The sequence below is a fragment of the Anticarsia gemmatalis genome, chromosome 20 (genome assembly GCF_050436995.1).
Source record: "Anticarsia gemmatalis isolate Benzon Research Colony breed Stoneville strain chromosome 20, ilAntGemm2 primary, whole genome shotgun sequence".
NCBI lineage: Eukaryota > Metazoa > Arthropoda > Insecta > Lepidoptera > Erebidae > Anticarsia > Anticarsia gemmatalis.
The window spans coordinates 3217651-3235847 of record NC_134764.1 but is presented as its reverse complement, the minus strand read 5'-3'; the positions used below and the strand labels follow the sequence as shown (position 1 = coordinate 3235847).

General features: G+C 36.3%; 2 protein-coding genes across 2 annotated transcripts; one reads left to right on the top strand and one right to left on the bottom strand.

The window, feature by feature from the left end:
* Positions 1–1160: 1160 nt before the first annotated feature.
* Positions 1161–4946, bottom strand: LOC142981870 (uncharacterized). Its single transcript, XM_076128009.1, has one exon. The coding sequence runs from the start codon at positions 4944–4946 to the stop codon at positions 1161–1163; it is 3786 nt and encodes a 1261-aa protein (XP_075984124.1).
* Positions 4947–6923: 1977 nt separating this feature from the next.
* On the top strand, positions 6924–16926 carry Lnk (SH2B adapter-like protein Lnk). The gene is made up of 5 exons (XM_076127355.1): positions 6924–7816; positions 9613–9853; positions 10174–10367; positions 10634–10819; positions 14479–16926. Exons 1-5 carry the CDS (start codon positions 7127–7129, stop codon positions 14596–14598), a joined length of 1431 nt encoding a protein of 476 aa, XP_075983470.1. The 5' UTR covers positions 6924–7126; the 3' UTR covers positions 14599–16926.
* The last annotated feature ends 1271 nt before the right edge of the window (positions 16927–18197 follow it).

Genomic DNA, 18197 nt, shown 5'->3' with positions numbered 1-18197 from the left:
ACTTTTATTGTGGTTTTACCTGATATTGCATGAGATATGCCTGCTATCAATTTATGAATCGGAATGGTGCAAACAAGTGTGATCCATCAATACGATCAATAATTTAAGTCGATATTTCAAATGTAAACAACATAAAGTTTAAACTTTCTCACAGTAGTAAACTGTGAATATATTGTGTAATATCGATTGTAGTATTACATGAAACGATTTGACCGATATTCTCGCCGTGGTCAAGGTGTTATTATTATTTTTATCATCGCAAAATATAGAGGGATGTCGTAAAACTATCGTCGCGGTTCAGGTGAACGGCCGCGCGCATGCGCGTCGTTCGCAACCAAGATGGCTCCCATATATCCGTCATCGGTGTGGCTGATGCGCGCCAAAATAAGATTATTGGAAATTTGACAGAGACGGGCGCGCACACTTTACGATCGACACTAGACGGACTTTATGAGAAAAGATCTGATAGCGATGACGCATGTAAGTGCTCCACGGGTATTTGTAGACTAACGAGTATTTTTATTGATTCTTGAGGGTACTTTATCTGCTTTGATTGTTTAGAATGATCTAAGTACAAAAAATCCAGGTGTGCTAGGCATAGTATAGAGACATTTTTTTAACTCTACAGAAAAAAATATAGAAGCGATTCACAACTCTTCACCTAACTATAATTTACTTTTTCTTTAAGTAACGTCCGTAACGTCTGAACGAAATTCAGCTGCAACAAACACAAACTTGGATCCTTATATGAATTCACAGTCTGTACAGTTTAGTAACCGGTACACTACTGATAGTTTAAGAGTTAAGTAGTTGTGAGTGCGCAAGTGAAAGAAACTTCTTCCCGTAGTAATTTATTATTCTAGTTACGTAAATACAGTTTTTGAGTTGAAAGGTGACTCTCACACACGTGCGGACGCTCGTTTGTTAAAATGCACACTAAATATAAATTAATTATAATTACAAAACAATCAGCCGATTTGTGTAAGATCAGCGGAATATCAACTAAGTGTACGTAAACCGTACATATTCCCAACCCGGAAGTAATAACAAAAAAAGTATTTATTAATTAATGAATGAGAATCACCCGTACAAAGAAGAAATTGTTGAAATGTATAAACTAAAAATTCATAACAAAAACATTGGTTAATAAGTTTAGGTATCTAAAATTTAAATTGGATATCCGAGGCAGACTTCGAACAGGCACATTCAGCATCGACCGACGCCTCCGCTCGCGGCTTTGGATGCGGGCGTATGCTCCTCGAACGGGAACCGAACAACGTCTTTATCCCAGTAGTTGGTGTTACAGTCTGCACTTCGATGTCCTCGGTTGTACCCGTAGGGTTACTGATGTCACACGTATTGCGGTTGCAGTAACCATGTTTACTCGCCACCCATACGGCTATCGCCAATCCTACGATAGCCAGTAGTATATAGGAAATGGCATAATGGTGTATATCGTGCGTTGTTAACGTCGTCGGTGCAGGGAGTTGTTCATTGTTCTTTAGGGATCGTAGACGATTTTCGACCACAGCGATGTCTTCGATGTGTGTCGGTTTCAGCAGCGAAGTAGGATGTGTGTCAACTATGGCATTTATCGTTTTCAGCCACTCGTCTTGTATGTCTTTAGGCAATGCCTCATCCCAAGCAAGTTTTTTCGTCCAAACGCGTTGGAAAATAAGCTTAGCTTTTACAGTGACAGGGGAGAACCAGCCAAGGGGATCGTATAGTCGTGAAATTTCCGACAGTAGTGCGCGTTTAGTAAGTATTTTCTTTGAGTTTGGTTTTAAGTTCCAGCTAAATGTGAATATGTCTGATTTGGGATTCCAACCGAGGCCAAGTGTTTTCATTGAATCGTCTTGTTTGAAGTCGAACTTTGTTTGTGAAATTTGATCTTCGGTCAATTGTTCTAGTAGCTCGGTAGCATTACTTGACCACTTTCTTAGGTTCATACCCCCGCATTTTAATAATTTTATCAGATCTATTTGTAGTTTTTTAGCAGTTTCTAAACAGTTATTTCCGCTTATTAGATCGTCGACGTAGAAATCATGACGTAATAGGTTGGCTGCCTCGGGGTATAAGTGACCGTGGTCAGTTGCCAACTGTTGTAAAGTTCGCATTGCCAACCATGGCGCGCTTTTCGTACCATAAGTTACAGTACATAGCGCGTACTCGCTTAATTGATCGGTAGGCGAGTTTCTCCATATGATCTTTTGGAGCGATTTCTGCTCGTCTGCAATCCACAAGAAACGGTACATTTTTTCTATGTCAGCAGTAAATGCGTAACGGTACGTCCTCCACTTTAAAATGAGTGCTTGTATATCCTTTTGGAGATTGGGGCCTTTCTCCATCAGACTGTTCAAACTTCTGCCACTAGAAGTTTTTTGTGACGCGTTGAAGACAACCCTTAATTTTGTGGTGGTGGATTCTTCACGTAAGACGCCGTGGTGCGGTAAATAATATTCAGGTTGGTTAGATGTTATCTGAGTCGCCGGCTCCATATGTTTTAACGTCAAGTATTCATTCATAAAGTTTCTGTACATAGTCAACAGAGGTTTGTTTTTATGTAATCGTTTTTCTAGTTTGAGAAATTGTGCAATCGCAGTAGATTTCGAATGTCCAAGGTGTTGTTCATAACCCTGGATCATAGGCATTTTTACAATATATTGGCCTTCAGAACTTCTTTTTGTTGTTTGTTGGTAATAAGTTTCACATTGATCGTCTCGATGTATGTCTTGAGAGCTTGGTATAATATCTTCAATTTCCCAATACTTCGACAAATCAGATGTGATAGCTAAAGTTAGATGACAGTTAAAGATTCTTAGTTTCCCGCATAAGATCCACCCCAAACGAGTTTGCTGGGCGATGGGTGAATGCTGATCACCTTTCAACACTCCGTCCAAGATGATATCCGCGTAAACATCAGCTCCCAGAAGAAAATCTATTGAGCCAGACACATTATAGTTCGGATCGGCGAGTTTCAAGTTTTGAAGATGTGTCCAACCTGTGCTTTGGAAAGTGCTGCCAGGCAACTTATTGGTTAAGTTAGTCAGTATCAAAGCTTGTACATTGAATGTAAAATCTGAGTGTATCGACTTGCAGTGGAGCTGGAGAAGGCCCTTGCAGTTGCGTGACGTAGAACCAATGCCGGTTATAGCAGCGTCAAATTTGCTTCGAGGTAAGCGTAGCAGTTGCGCCGCATTTTCAGATATTAAGTTTGTCTGTGACCCTTGATCTAGGAGGCCTCGCAAAGTGACATAGTTTCCGTCGGCAGATTGCACCTTGATCTGAATGGTAGTTAATAAGACTTCTGTGCCATCGGTCGCTAAGTGGTGAGCGCCAGGTGTAGTTGATGTTGAAGGTCCTGGATTCGAATTCCGATCTTGATCCCTTCTAACATTTGAGTCATTATAGACAGGTTTATTGAAATGTAATAATGTATGATGTTTCAAATTACATTCGCGGCACGTTTTCTTCGAACTGCACGCGACATTGCCGTGGCTGTATAAGCAATTTTTGCAAACTTTGAGTTTTGCAACAGTTTTATTCCGTTGCGCAATGTCCATGTCGATGAACTTATCACACTGCATCAACACGTGATCTTTATAGCAAAGAGGACATTGTCCGTACGATGCATGAAAAATTTTAGAGTAGCCTAATTTTTTCATGTCTTGCTGCTTGTTAGGAAAATTATTGGGCTTATAGTTATTGTTCCATCCTCTATTGTTAGGCCTATGAATTTTGTTTTCAATGGTCTCTTTAGAGCAGCCCTTTGCAGTTTCGTAAGCGAGAAATTTGAGTTCTAGGAAACCGAGGAATTCCTCCAAATTCGGCAATTCTCTGTTGTTTTGAGTTTCTTTTGTGTATTCGTTAAGAGTAATCGAATCTAATTTTTGTGACATGTTGTAAACAATCATTGGTCCCCAATTTGACACCTCAACTCCCATGTTGCCAAGGCCATTCATACACTCTGTAATTACATCGTGCATGCGTTTCATGTTGTTGGCGTTAGGGTGTTGGATAGCTGGTATATTCTGCATGGTACTCATGAAAGATGTGAACTGTAGTCGACGGTTGTCATATCTGTGCGATAATATCTCCCAACATGAATCGTAATTATCCCCACTAATAGATAAGTGTTGGACGAGGCGCTCTGCTTCACCCTTAAGTTTTGTCTTCAAGTACTGCATTTTTTGTGCCTTAGAGATACTGGGGTTGTTGTGGATGGTTTCCATGAAGATGTCCTTGAACGTAATCCAGTGAACATAATTTCCAGAAAATTCCGGGATGTCGATTTTTGGTGCGGACCGCTGATAATGTACACTAGACCACATTTTACTATTTAAAGCCCGTTTTATGTTGTCATATTTCTGTTCAAGAGCTTCGTACTTTTGACTGTAGTCCATAATCAAATTGGACCCTTTTAGTTCGTCTTCCAACTCCCAATGAGTTTTGTCAATCAGCTCCCATTTTGACTTTAAAATGGTAATATGTTCTTCGAACTCCCACTTCTCAGTTATGCAATCAAGGTCAATCTTCGACATAGCTCTGTATAACGCCTTAAAATTTCGTTCTTGTTGTATGATTAGTTTTTGTTTTCCGTCGTCCATAGCGACGTCGTCCATCAGTCCGCTTAAGTCAAAATTCACGTTTATTTGTTGTTTTCGTTGAAAGGAAAGTAAATCCACCATATTCTTCTTAGTTGAGTCGTACAAAGTCTTAGTTTTCCCGTAAATATCGTCAGTGAAATATCCAATATTTTTATTTTCGACACCTTTCACTAATATCTGATGCTGTTGTTCAAAGTTTACCCATAGTTTTTCTAAGTTCTCCAAACGTTTTTCTAGATAGTCGATAGTTTTTCGAGAACTGCTGTCTTTCTTGTAATTGGTACATAAGGTTTTGATATCTTCAAAGATGCCGCCTTGTTTGGTTAGTTGTTGCTCCATGGTACCTTAAGTTAAGTTGTAGGTTCCAGGAAAGTTGTGTCCAGGATACGAAGAAGACTGTAGGTTCCGTTGTTCTACTGGTCTTCAATTTCCAGTGTTTCTTCGTAACTCGTGTTGTTCGCGAACCTCGTTGAAAGTTGAATGTTATTGATGCTAAGTTAATCTGCGTCCTTGTGATGACACACGACTCTCAATTTGGACCGGTGAGACCCGCTTGTGGGAGGCCGACCAAACCGATTCGCTATCACAGTTTATGAGACACAGAGATCCTCAGCATCCGGCTCGAAGGACCATTTAATGTACAGTTTAGTAACCGGTACACTACTGATAGTTTAAGAGTTAAGTAGTTGTGAGTGCGCAAGTGAAAGAAACTTCTTCCCGTAGTAATTTATTATTCTAGTTACGTAAATACAGTTTTAGAGTTGAAAGGTGACTCTCACACACGTGCGGACGCTCGTTTGTTAAAATGCACACTAAATATAAATTAATTATAATTACAAAACAATCAGCCGATTTGTGTAAGATCAGCGGAATATCAACTAAGTGTACGTAAACCGTACACAGTCATCTGATTCCAAACTTTAGTAGATATACAAAATAATAAAAAATCCCCACTACGCACACTTATCAGTAGTGTAACGGAACCGCTTGGCTTCATCGACCGTCTGTTAGCAGCTAGGCGTCAACCAGCGATCGATGTTGCGTCTTTCAGTAGACCTAATATGGTAAAAGTTGAATACCCACTACGGTTACTTGCTTTTTAGTAGAGAGAGCAATGGATAGAAAGCCGAGGTAGTAATTATTTACCATTTACTGTTTTGGCTAAGCGGTACAGTGCCGTCTTACATCTGAGCATTCAAACAATCGGTATAATTGTTACTGTAAAAGTCCGAACTGTGGTAAATCCTAAGATTTTCCGGTAAAACCTAAGATTTACCAACTCTCAGTGGTAAAAGTCCGAACAAGTTTAAAAACTATGTTACGATGTATAAAAAAATCCTCCTTCATAACTATGTTTATAACTATTTCACGGTATAATTATATACTGTGACATAGTTATAAAGAAGGAGTTTTGGGCATAGCGACATGGGTAGGTTAGGTTAGAAGGCTACCTTAGCCTTCGTGGTTATTTTTTTTTAACCACCCAGAAGGAGGAGCCCCGCGAAGCGGGGCTCCGGCGACATGGCGACATCTCGATATCATCAAGTGAATATAGGTAAAAGTTCGAAATAAAAGAATTATTCGGACTTTTACCATTGCGAGTTGGTAAATCTTAGGTTATACCGGAAAATCTTAGGATTTACCACCGTTCGGGCTTTTACAGTAACATAATCATACAATATAGTATAGGTATCTACTATATTGATTATTATGTGTAACAGAAAATGTAAAAGATCGTGTAACAACATTTGGAATTGAACACATAACAATCGATACGAAGGATTTTTTGCGCTCAATTGCGCTCCAATATGAAATTATCCTATCATTATCGTAATAGAATCAAATTAAAATCCTTTCTATATTCCGGAACTAAATTAATTACACCATATCCATTGGTAAGGGCCAAGTCGACAGTTTCATGGTTTATGAATAAGAAAACAATTTTATTGTCAACATTTCATCTAATAAACTATGATAGATATACATAATAATACATAGTGTGAACATAAATAATTAAATAGATTAGAAATGGTGAAACCGTGTTACTGTAACGACTTTGTTATTGCTGTAATTAGCGCCATCTATATAAAAATTTTAAGTTTAAGTATAGGTACAATGTAAAAAAATTATAAGCAGTGACATCTATTAGGTTATTAAAGAAACAACTAAAAACGTCAACTATAATTGCTAGTTTAATTCATAGCTTGAACAATACAGAACACGTACGTTAATTTTTAGTTAATAATTCATATTGTTCGCATAATATTTTAACATTTCACCTGTTTTTGTGAAATGTGAAAGCTCAATCAAAAAGCATTTCTTAATTTTTTTAGTGTGGCAACAAAACTTGTTTTCGCGAGAAAACTTGTGATAGCATCGTGAATTTTATTTTGATTACAAAATTGGCATGAAACTCAATAACGAGCCGAATAATAGTGAACTATCTTATCCAGGTTATTGTGTTTAGTGTTACGTAAAATTACGCCTTCCAAGTGGAGCTGCTAAAGAAATTGCTTGCCATGGCGGGCCCGTCCGACGGCGATCCCGACGGATGGGTCGAGTTCTGCGAGCGTCAGGCTAAAGCCGCCGCTCAGGACTTCGCCAAGGCATGCTTACAGTACGTGCAGACCGGCACCAACGACTCTGCAACCCGGCCACAGGCCTCGCACAAGGATTTACTAAAGAAATTCGTCGAGTGCTTCTCTGAACAGTTCGAGTTAGAAATTGGAAAACTGAAGGGGGTGCACAAACTTCCTAACGGCACGCACACGGGACATGATGAAAGTGACTATTCAGAAGACACAGACTCGCCAAAAACACTACATAAACCGTTCTTCCGAAGGTTATCTTTCAAGGGGTTGAGGCGTGGAAAGGGTTTATTTCACAAACAACATTCGGACGAAGTGGAGCTTTCGACAAACCTAAACAAACAAACCAAGACTAAATTATCTAAAATAGTTGTAGAATGTAGGAAAGAAGGTTTGGTAAATTATTTAACTCCAGAGAGCTTAGAACAGCCTGCCGGTCCACAAAAGTGGGAGAGATGCAGGCTGGCGTTAATGAAGACAGTGGGTGGTTACATGTTAGAGTTCTACTCACCACCAAAGGCTCAGAAACCTCGCAGTGGAGTGTTTTGTTTCCTCATATCAGAAGCTCGGGAAACAACAGCACTAGAGATGCCTGACCATGAGAATACTTTTGTATTGAAGGTAATATTCACCTAATTTTACAACCATTTTCTTAGATAAATATTTTAAGTTATCATTTAGGTGTTAGATAAGCTTTTGAAACATTTTAATTGGAAAATAGGTAATAAATTATTACACAATATCATATTATTATTTATTTATGATATTATTAACATTTTTTATAGAAAGTCTTAAAAACTATTTTATTCTATGATTAGTAAATAAATCCAAATGAAAGTTATAAAACAGCTTTATAGGTATTATAGGTAATAAGGTTTACAAGAAGATTAATTAAATCTTTTGTACCTGATAATTGTTATCAATAATAATTAGGTTTTTAGGATTATTAGTCTCTATGATAAATATTTTAAGACAAGTGTCAGAGCCTTGTTCCTTGATCTCTGTTCTATTTAATTTAGGTCTTGAACTTTAGAACTATTTTTCTTTATTCCATTATTATGTCTCTTGTCATGATCTTTATTTTTATTGTGTTTGAGGCCCCATATGACATGGTTGTAAGTTATGAAGAGGGAAGCTTCCTGACTTTAGTCTTCTACAAAGCATTTGAGTTCATTTCACTCGATCAAAAAATATGTTGAACCCAAATCTCAAGACACTAAAATCAATGGATCATGCATTTCATCATGGATCCCAAAGTTAGTTAGGCCAAACTATAAATTACTGACATTTTCTTCTACTATTGACATAACTGCCCTATTTTCCTTTATCAGGTAAATTCTCATAGAAATACCAGGTTAATGAGAAAATTGTGTTTTTTCCGCTATTTATCCTGAATACCTCAATATGATTCATGAAGAACTAGGTCTCCCAACAAATAAAACTTAGAAGTATGAATCAGATAAACTGAATTCACAATGCAATTACCATATTTCACAATAACCAGTTAGTAAACAAGCATGCAATTCCTGTATTTATTTAAATTGAAATTAGTTCAGCCATTTTACCATAAAGGGGCATACAAACAAACATACATACATTGACAATTATTTTATTACCTTGTACTTTGGTATAGATTACTAATTTATGCCTGTTACTTCGTGCTCACAAATAAATTATTTGATTTGATAAAAAGATAGATTTTTGTGGTACAAATTATCATATATTGTATTCCAGGTTATAGGCTTTCAGTGTACCAAATTTCATTAAAGTGCATTCAATATTTTATTCATCAAAGAATAGCAAACATACATATATAGTAATACATACATTCTTCCTCACACACCATCGCATTTATGATATTCGTAGGATGATGGCTTAGATATAAGTATGTTTAGAACTGTTGTTTCGAAGTATGTGGTCAATGTGTCAATTAATATTCATATAGTGTGCTAACACCATTACACTTTGGCATTTGTGGCCAACTAATGAATGGACTATGATTTAATCCATTAACTCTCTGTAAAAGGTAAAGCTAGCAATTGTACTACTTATTCATTGTGCATAAGTATGTATTTTATTAGCTTCTAGTTAGATTTGACCACTGACACTGCTCTGTGTGTTATTAAGTTATTTAATATAATATTAGTATAGATGAAATTAGTATAACAAGATTTTTCATGTTTAAATGTACCTACTATGAATAATTCAATAATAAATATAGTAACACAGTTTAAGTACCTAAAAAATAAATTTTAAGTAACCAAATAGGTAAGATGGTCTACAACTCTAGATAGTCTTACAAAGTCGGACATTTCCCAACAACTAACCATTTTATGCATAACTGTAGACAAGTTATTGGAAATGTCATTGTCAATGCTCAGATTTTAACAAAAGCATATTTTTGAAACAAATTGCAGGCTGACAACAATATGGAATACGTAATCGAGGCAGCAGACGTAGACGACATGAAGGCGTGGTTAGCTACTATTAAATACTGCATGCGGTCGCCGCCGACCACGCAGCCACCGCCCGACGCGCTGCCCGGCATGCCCGAGCCCGCGCCGCCCGACCTGCCGCCGCGGAGAGACCTGCCGCCCAGCACCAGTAACGTCGACCTAGCCACCGACGCTACTGACGAACCTGAGTTTTTGTATAACAGTGAGTATCATATTATCTATGGCAACTCATACAGGCTCATGATGGATAATTATGTTCGGAAATTATAAAAAAAACTGTAAACATTATTTACCAAATGTTAGCCATTAATTGATGCATGGAGTCACTAGCATATGGGTTGCACCATCAGTATGCTTAATCGCAAGACTAAAAGTCAAGCCAGAGTGCCATTGTTCACAGTTAAAATCGAATCTCTTATCTGTCATCCGTGCATGAAAAAAAAGGCGTTTTGTTGAATCAAGAATATAAAAAAAGTAAAGAAATTGTAAAGACATTTTGTTAAATGTTGTGTTTGTGTGTAGGTCCAATAGCGGAGGAAGCGTGCGAGGGCTCCCCGCAGATGTCGCTGGCGGAGTGGCCGTGGTTCCACGGCACGCTGGCGCGGGCCGCCGCCGCCGCCTGCGTGCTGGCGGCCGGCGCCTCGGGCCACGGCTGCTACCTCGTGCGCCAGAGCGAGACGCGCCGCGGAGAATATGTGCTTACCTTCAACTTCCAGGTCTGTGTACAACCTAAATATTGTAACATTAACATTTAATTTAATTATTGTAACATTAACAAAATAAAAATCTTATTATAATAGTGTATGTCTAGAAAATAAAACATTAGTTGACCTACCACGAGGCAGACATAAACCTCTCTAAGGTTTCGGTTAATTCTAAAAGAAAGTTTTGAGAATAGTATCCACACAGAATACTTAGTACTAATTGACGAAATGACGATTATCCATCGATTCGTTACTTATATGCTTACTTACTATTGCAGGGTCGTGCAAAGCACCTGCGCATGACACTATCAGACTCGGGCCAGTGTCGAGTGCAGCACCTGTGGTTCCCCAACGTGCACGACATGCTGGAGCACTTCCGCGCCAACCCCATCCCGCTGGAGTCGGGCGGCGCCGCTGACGTCACGCTCACCGAGTACGTCGTGTGCCACGACAACAGGCAACAAGTGAGCAACTCTTAGTTGTCGCTACACACTCACACACACACATACACACAGTACACGTTACACATTGGACATCTGATAAACATAAAAATATACAAATATGACATACATAGGTCATTTTTCTTACGCAAATCGTGTGATATTTTTATAAATATACAAACAAGTCACGAAACAACTATTTGTGGATTAAACGAAAATATAGCACGGGAATCGAACCCCATCTACTGTTTCTGATGTTAATCGATATCCAATGATTATTGTGTAGAAAAGCGCGATATTAAAATCCAGTCGTTTATACCATTGGAATTCAATTAAATAAACTTAAAACCATTTTTGCATCGGAAAACTTTATGCAATTATTTCTTTTTAATGAATGGCCTTTAATCCACTAAAAAACGAAACACCAAATACAATTTTTTGTCCAATAAACAGGAAACAAATTGCTCATAAGTTAAAAATCTTTCCGATTGTCGTTGTAAACAATACAATCGGTATGTTATTGGTAAACAGTCGAGAATCACATGTCTATCGCCAGTCTTCAGTAGTGTCAGAGTATTTCAAACAATTCACTGCATATTTCAATAAACCGTCTACTAAACAATCGTAGAGTATGGCTAGTGAAGTCCTAAAATTCTGATATTAAATTATATTTAACCGACTTCAAAACAAGGAGGAGATTCTCAATTTGAATGTATTTTTTTACAAGTTAAGAAACGATTTCGAAAATTTGAGTAAAATATACTTTTTATCCATGGCACTTTTCACCCTTCTTAAAATGTTGTATTGGATAACTTAGAGGGATATTCTTGTAAATATATTACTATAATAATATTATAATGATAGATCACGAAAAAAAAATATTAGCATGATCCACAAATAGTTATTTCTATTCTAAACCTACTTTTTGTTCGATATTTGTATAAAACAAATCCCTATTTCTTGGGCTCTTCCTACACAAAGTTACAATAAACTCCAATAATCGGTAATTTAAGTCTTCAACCCAGTACCGACAAAAAAATCAATGGAGTTATCTATGAGTCTCTTCGCCGATATTCATCCTGCCACTGGATTTGGCTCGATAGTCGCTTTAAGACTAAAATCGTTGAGTATCGGAGCTTTGTATAGCTTTATGAAGGGCCTTAGTTGTTTACATAAAGCAAACAAAATATATTTCGTTTCCATAGCAACACTAGCCATACTTCAAAACAAAGTACACTTGAAATGAACAATAATAAAGAGGCATATTCACCCACCGAACGCCTTCGCTATGAGCTTTAAAACAAACAAAGAATTCTAAGATGCTATCTAAAGCCAATACTATAATGTAATTATATTTGGCTCTTTATCATTATGAATCTGAATATGCTATCTGTTCTTTTACTCTACAATGTGGGTTAGATGGCAAATAATTTGTGACTGACTGTATGCTATTAAAATGATTTACATCATCAAGTAGTTTTTGGTCATTAGAAATCGGTTTTGATTTCATTTTGACTGTTTTTATTAGACTGCCATTGTTCACTAAACAAGTTAGTATCCTAATGTACGCGTACAGTCAGCCGCAAATAATTTGCTCTCACCCAAAATATGAAGAGTTTTGTCGTCTCGATTGAGGCCTATTTTCCAAGGCCCAGTGCCATTGCCCAAATAGGGTATCTTTCATGCTAATTTCGAAGCATGATTTTATTTATGCACAAACATAAAGTTTTACTGCAAAACATGCTTTTAAGAAGTATTTTACCTTTTTAATAAATAACTTGAAAAACATATTTCTAGTTTACAATACTATCCTTATTATATACTTTAAATAGAATATAATTATAATGCAACGGGTCTTGAACGCGATTGAAATTCAACCATATTATAATATTCGTCGCGAGAGTTTAAAATCGTTAATAAGAAATGTGTGTCAACTTCTAAGCAATGTTTTGCAGTAAGCCTTTTTTTTTTATTTATGATATTTTTGCCTTCAGTTTTCGTTTCGTTGCTATTGATGTTGTTAATATGTAGCTTGTAGTTGTATTTTGCTCAGCGTTGTTTGTTCTCATGCTCATGTGCTCACGACTTTACAAATTGGGCCGTGTAACACTGCCTTAACTATACATAAGAACTGTCTGTCAAATAAACACAGGTCACATAGGATTTTTTTTTACTTTTCTTTTCAAGGCCCAATTTTTACAAGACGTGGGTCTTTAAGTAATTCACATGTATGCAATTACATTAAAACAGAACTTAATTACTTATTATATATAAAGTTCGCCAATCTTTGCCAATAATGGTCACCATGCTTTAATTTAAGATTAAGATGGCTACGTCTTATAGCTTTAAAAGTAGCTCGTGTAAATTAAACCTATACGGTTTTAAATATTAAAGAAAATATGATCATTTTATAATAAGATTAGCTGTGTACGACCATTGATTCCTGTATTGCATTTTATTTATTGATGACAATAAATGTAAATTTATTTAAAAATAAAATGAAAATAAGTTATAATATACTTAAGTGCCTATATAGATAGGTGTAAAGGAATCACAATTGATTAAGTAATCGCATTTAACTTAGTATATATTGTATAGTAAATAGTTTAGTTTGCATTTTCATATGATTTCGTTATGAAGCTAACATTATATGCCAGTTAGGTATCTAATTGTAGTACGCTCCAAGTTAGTTGGGGTGTCAAGGAATAAATTGGTTCTAGTGTTATAACATAGCATCCGTCGGATAAGAGTTTTACGACGGTGTTTACATATACCCAGTTGAATAAGGGCTTTAATTGTCATAAGCCTATAAGATTAAGTGTATAAGATTGGGGATACCTTCTCATTTTAGAGAGTTGATTTCTCTAAAAGGCCTGCAACGTATACCTACGTGCACGTAACATGACCGCGCACGTTTGAAAAATTTAAAGATGTCTTAGATAATCATATCTGTTGTTCGGCTTGAGAAATCTTCTAATATAATAATAATACTAGCACCAATTATTCCGAATTTGTTGTAGAATATATTTATCAACGTAACTCAAGTTTGATAAAATGGACTGTTATTGTAATGTACTAACAATGAAATGAAATTAGATTATATAATTATATTGTTTATACTTTGTACAAAATCATGTTCTTCCGAGCTTTAATTTTAATTTCTTGGTTGTAAATTTTTATTATTAAACTTTATTCTATGGAATGGCTTTGTTTTTTATTTTGCTGTGTTTTTTTTTTCTTCGTTTTTGTCTGTGTGTTGTGTTGCAAGCATACTCTTTTTGGTAAGTTTGATTACGTTATTTATGCTTTTTTTTATTTATAGCTCGTTTGAGTTAGCGTAGCCGTCGATTTGAGTAGAGTAGCGCTTTGAGACTAATTCGTTTTAGCTAAGTACTCACTTTACTGTGAAACGTCGTCGATTTTAAAACCTATCGGTATTGAACCTCGATTAAGTTAAACTTTGTTCTTTAACCTTTCGTATGCCAGAACGCAGGTCTGCGCGCCAATTTCTGAAGCTTCGTATGAATAAAGGACCGTAGATCTGCGCGATATAGACGCAAGACGATTTTAAAATGACGCGGCAGATGGGTCATTATTTGCGGCGCGGGTCCGGCATACGGAAGGTTAAAGGAGGATATTTGTTAAAACCGGAGAGTAACATACGAGTGGGGCGTGTGTTGCAGCTGGACGTGACGCACGGCAGCGACGTGCGCATGCGCCGCGCCGAGCTGGAGGCGCTGCTGCAGGCCTCCGCCGCGCCGCACGACCTGCGCGCCGTCGACAACCAGTACACCTTCGTGTAACGTGCCCGACACTACAGCCACACCTGCTCCAAAACTAACTATATCTCATAATCTGTGGACGAGAATTAGACGTTATATAAAAAAAAGTCTCAATACGATAAGATGAACGTATGGTTCCGTTCCTATAATATCAATAGCAAATATCCGAATCTACGCTTTAACAATAGGCAATTGTATAGGATTAAAAACAGCTGATCTACAAAAGTGTTTAGTTATTTAAACGGTTAATGTCGCGCGTATATTATGGACTTCGACGCTTCGAGATTGGCAACTGGAAAAAGTGTAAAAAATGATTCAGCTTGAAAAATTGTTCGTGTTAAAATTGGTGTTACAAAAACAAAATTGGTGTGTGAAACGCGAGTGTTTGTTACAAGTTTGGAATACGTTTGCTACTTTTAGAGATCCAGCTCATTAAATCCGAAAGGATACTCTTGTACAATAGTCACAATATATTATGTAGAAAAATAACGTGTGTAAATAAACTCTGTACTGAATTCCATGTATCTTTAAAAAGGCTTCTATGCTCATCAATTTTGATTGAAAGCTAAGTTTATAGTGACGTTTGTGAACTGCGCAGATCTGTCGCACTGCTGCAAGGCGTAGTCGATTTCCTGCCACTATCGACTGTTTTAAATTTTTAATCGAATCTAACGCTCGCTAGTCAATAATGCCGGCTTGAATATCGCGCTACAAACCCTGTTACCACGATATTTAGGAGATCGGAGAGTGGCATATTTCCATGTTCCATAAACAGTTACTTTTAAAAACCTATACATTTGCACGTGTCATCAAGTTAGCACTAAGTTCGAGAGCATAGAGCGCAGACCTGAGATTTGGGGTATTACGTGCGTATACTGCGAGCGTATACGTTGTAAGTGCGCATTCATTTGGCTATATATGTACGTGCACGGTGTAATTGCGTGTTCATTTGACTATAAGTCAAAGGACACGTTAAAAGTAGTTCGTAATCGTCACTATGTACAAACTTGGCTATCTACAATACTCATAATTGATGCAAAGTAGCTAGAGTATTTCAAGTACCTTATTTATCTAAGCACAAAATAAGTCGGGTAGTTCCAAAATGTTGGATGAGTGCTCTCGTGCGTGACTAGGAAAATATTGTAATTGTATTGTATTGCAACATAGCCAAATATTATTGTATTGATTGCAAATGTATATTGTGTGACATAAGTTTGCAGTCAGTGTAGTTTATTTTTAAGATATGTGCTGTTTTTGGCTGAATGTTTGAGCTAAAAAAAGAATGTTTGAGTGATCAAAATGAGAATATCAATAGTTCAATTAAACTTAATGAAAAAACAAAATGTATGATCAATACAAGCTGTTAGGCCCTTCCTATCAAATCTTCGATTCTCAGCGATTATAGTCTTTAAGCAACTACCGCCATAGAATCCATTGAGGTTCGCACACAAGAATCTTATGGCGGGCATCGCTTTAATACTAGTAATTCTTGATTGTCGAAGACTTGTATACGTAGGGCCTAATATTTTACATTATGCTTCACTCAGGTATATCTTGGTATGTCTATCTCATTCTCTCGCGTATAGCTTACCAAACTAGAAAGAGATACAAATATTCTCCGTTACAGTACATACAGCCAAATGGCCATTAATTTCACATAGTATCAATTAACCAGTATTTATTTGACCGGCCACAGCGCCATCTTAAGTCGTAATTCCGCAATTATTTGTGCAATAGGTTAGTCGTATTTATATTAGTATTAATTAATTGGTAATTATCGAGGCTTAGCCAAATCTATGTTATATTAATGTACTTAATTCATGTTTAGTGGTAAGTCATTATTTATTATTGTGTAACTCGATCTGGAAAAGTCACATAGCATAAATAATATCACAAAAAGTACAGTGAAGAATTAAAGACATGATAAATAACTTGTGTGCCTGTATTTACATATCGCACATATTCTAATATTTTCCCAAGAGGCCGGTTGCATATCGCCGCGAAATATTTACTATCAAAGCCGCTGCAGTTTTCGTTTTTACTCTGTTTCATCAACTATATCAATAAACTACAGATTATGTCATTGTCACCAAAGATATTGGTGATACGAACAGACAATCATATTTTAGTGATTAGGTAAGGCATTAAGTTGAAGCCTGAGGGGTGGTCGAATTAACAGATCAATGTGACTGCTTAAAATATTGAGCATTGGATTATATCACTGTTACTTCCCATTGATTATTTATTTTGATCTACAGTGCGGCGACTTTCTTGCAGTTTTGCCATACAATCTCGGCAGAAGAAATGTGCTACCGACCAAAACCAGTCGGAAAGGAAACTTACAATTTATGTACGTCAGGCTGGCCCGGCCCCATGGAATTTAATAATGAGATTGTTATCAATCCAATGTACCCGGGTGTACTAATATATGTAACACCTTCATTTTCAATGTAACTCTTTTTAAAAGAAATTACGTGCACTTCTTAGTGGCCGGGCCAGCCTGACGTTTTCAGCCCGGCCACCTTGTTTCCCACTAATCTACAAAAAATACTGGCAATATTGTGCTACAGATGAAATGTACCCTATAATTTATGCATATGTAACACAAAATCGAATCCTAAAATGCAATAGCATACGAAATATTAGCGGTTGCAGGTGGCCGGGCTGAAATTATTTCGTTAATATAAAACAGTAAAACTGCAACACCTACCAAAAACTAATACCAGTACATAATGAGATATAGAGATATAGAATACATGTAACGCTTTCATTTTAAATTATAATACATATTTAGAAAGAATAATCACTTGAAATTATATTTCAGCCCGGCCACCTAAAAACGGTAATATTCCCTAAAATCTTATGCCAATTTGTACAGTAAAACCTGATACAGCTATGAAATGAAAGTTACATTCGTTTCGTTTTAGTCGTATACCTTTAAGCCTTCTGTTTGACTAGATTATCAAAATCTGAGAAACTTGCCGAAGAGTGACTATCATTTATTAACTAATTTCAGGACATTTGGTTTGTTGAGTGAAACAAAATTGGTAATTGTCATATTTTTTTAATAATCATTTTTGAAATTAGTTAGACAACATTTGTACTTATATTAATTAGGTACTATAACAATTGTTAATTATAAATAATGTAAAAAAAGGTTACACATTGATAATAACACAGTTATCAAAAAATTATAGTAATATCAATATTACCTTAACATCGAACATTCATTCATTCAGAATATTAGAAGATAATTTTTGGTTAAATACTTATTATACCTTGGTAAAAAATCACAGATTTTCATAATGATTTTTACATCAACTTTGAATTTAAAGTTTTGAAAACTTTCAATTAAAATTATGCTAATATAATTATTACAACAATTCTTAAATAAAGAGAGAACCATAGTTCTTTCAGTGGCAGCTAATGGAAATATAGCTATGTAGTATATATAATTTAACATAATATTAAAATCACAGCTAAAAATCACAATGTTGACTTGTATAATTAAACGTATGCTAATATAATAATCATTGCTAGCCTATATCTGGCATTTGTACTATAAGTATTTTGACTAATTCAAATTTGAATTATGAAAATCTGTGATTTTTTACCAAGGT

What these genes read in the sequence shown, in the direction of transcription:
- LOC142981870 (XM_076128009.1), bottom strand. Translation starts at nt 4,946, where the DNA reads ATGGAGCAACAACTAACCAAACAAGGCGGCATCTTTGAAGATATCAAA.
- Lnk (XM_076127355.1), top strand. Translation starts at nt 7,127, where the DNA reads ATGGCGGGCCCGTCCGACGGCGATCCCGACGGATGGGTCGAGTTCTGC. An exon ending in AGAATACTTTTGTATTGAAG is followed by an intron (nt 7,817 to 9,612) that starts GTAATATTCACC and finishes AACAAATTGCAG; the next exon opens with GCTGACAACAATATGGAATA. An exon ending in TGCTTACCTTCAACTTCCAG is followed by an intron (nt 10,368 to 10,633) that starts GTCTGTGTACAA and finishes TTACTATTGCAG; the next exon opens with GGTCGTGCAAAGCACCTGCG.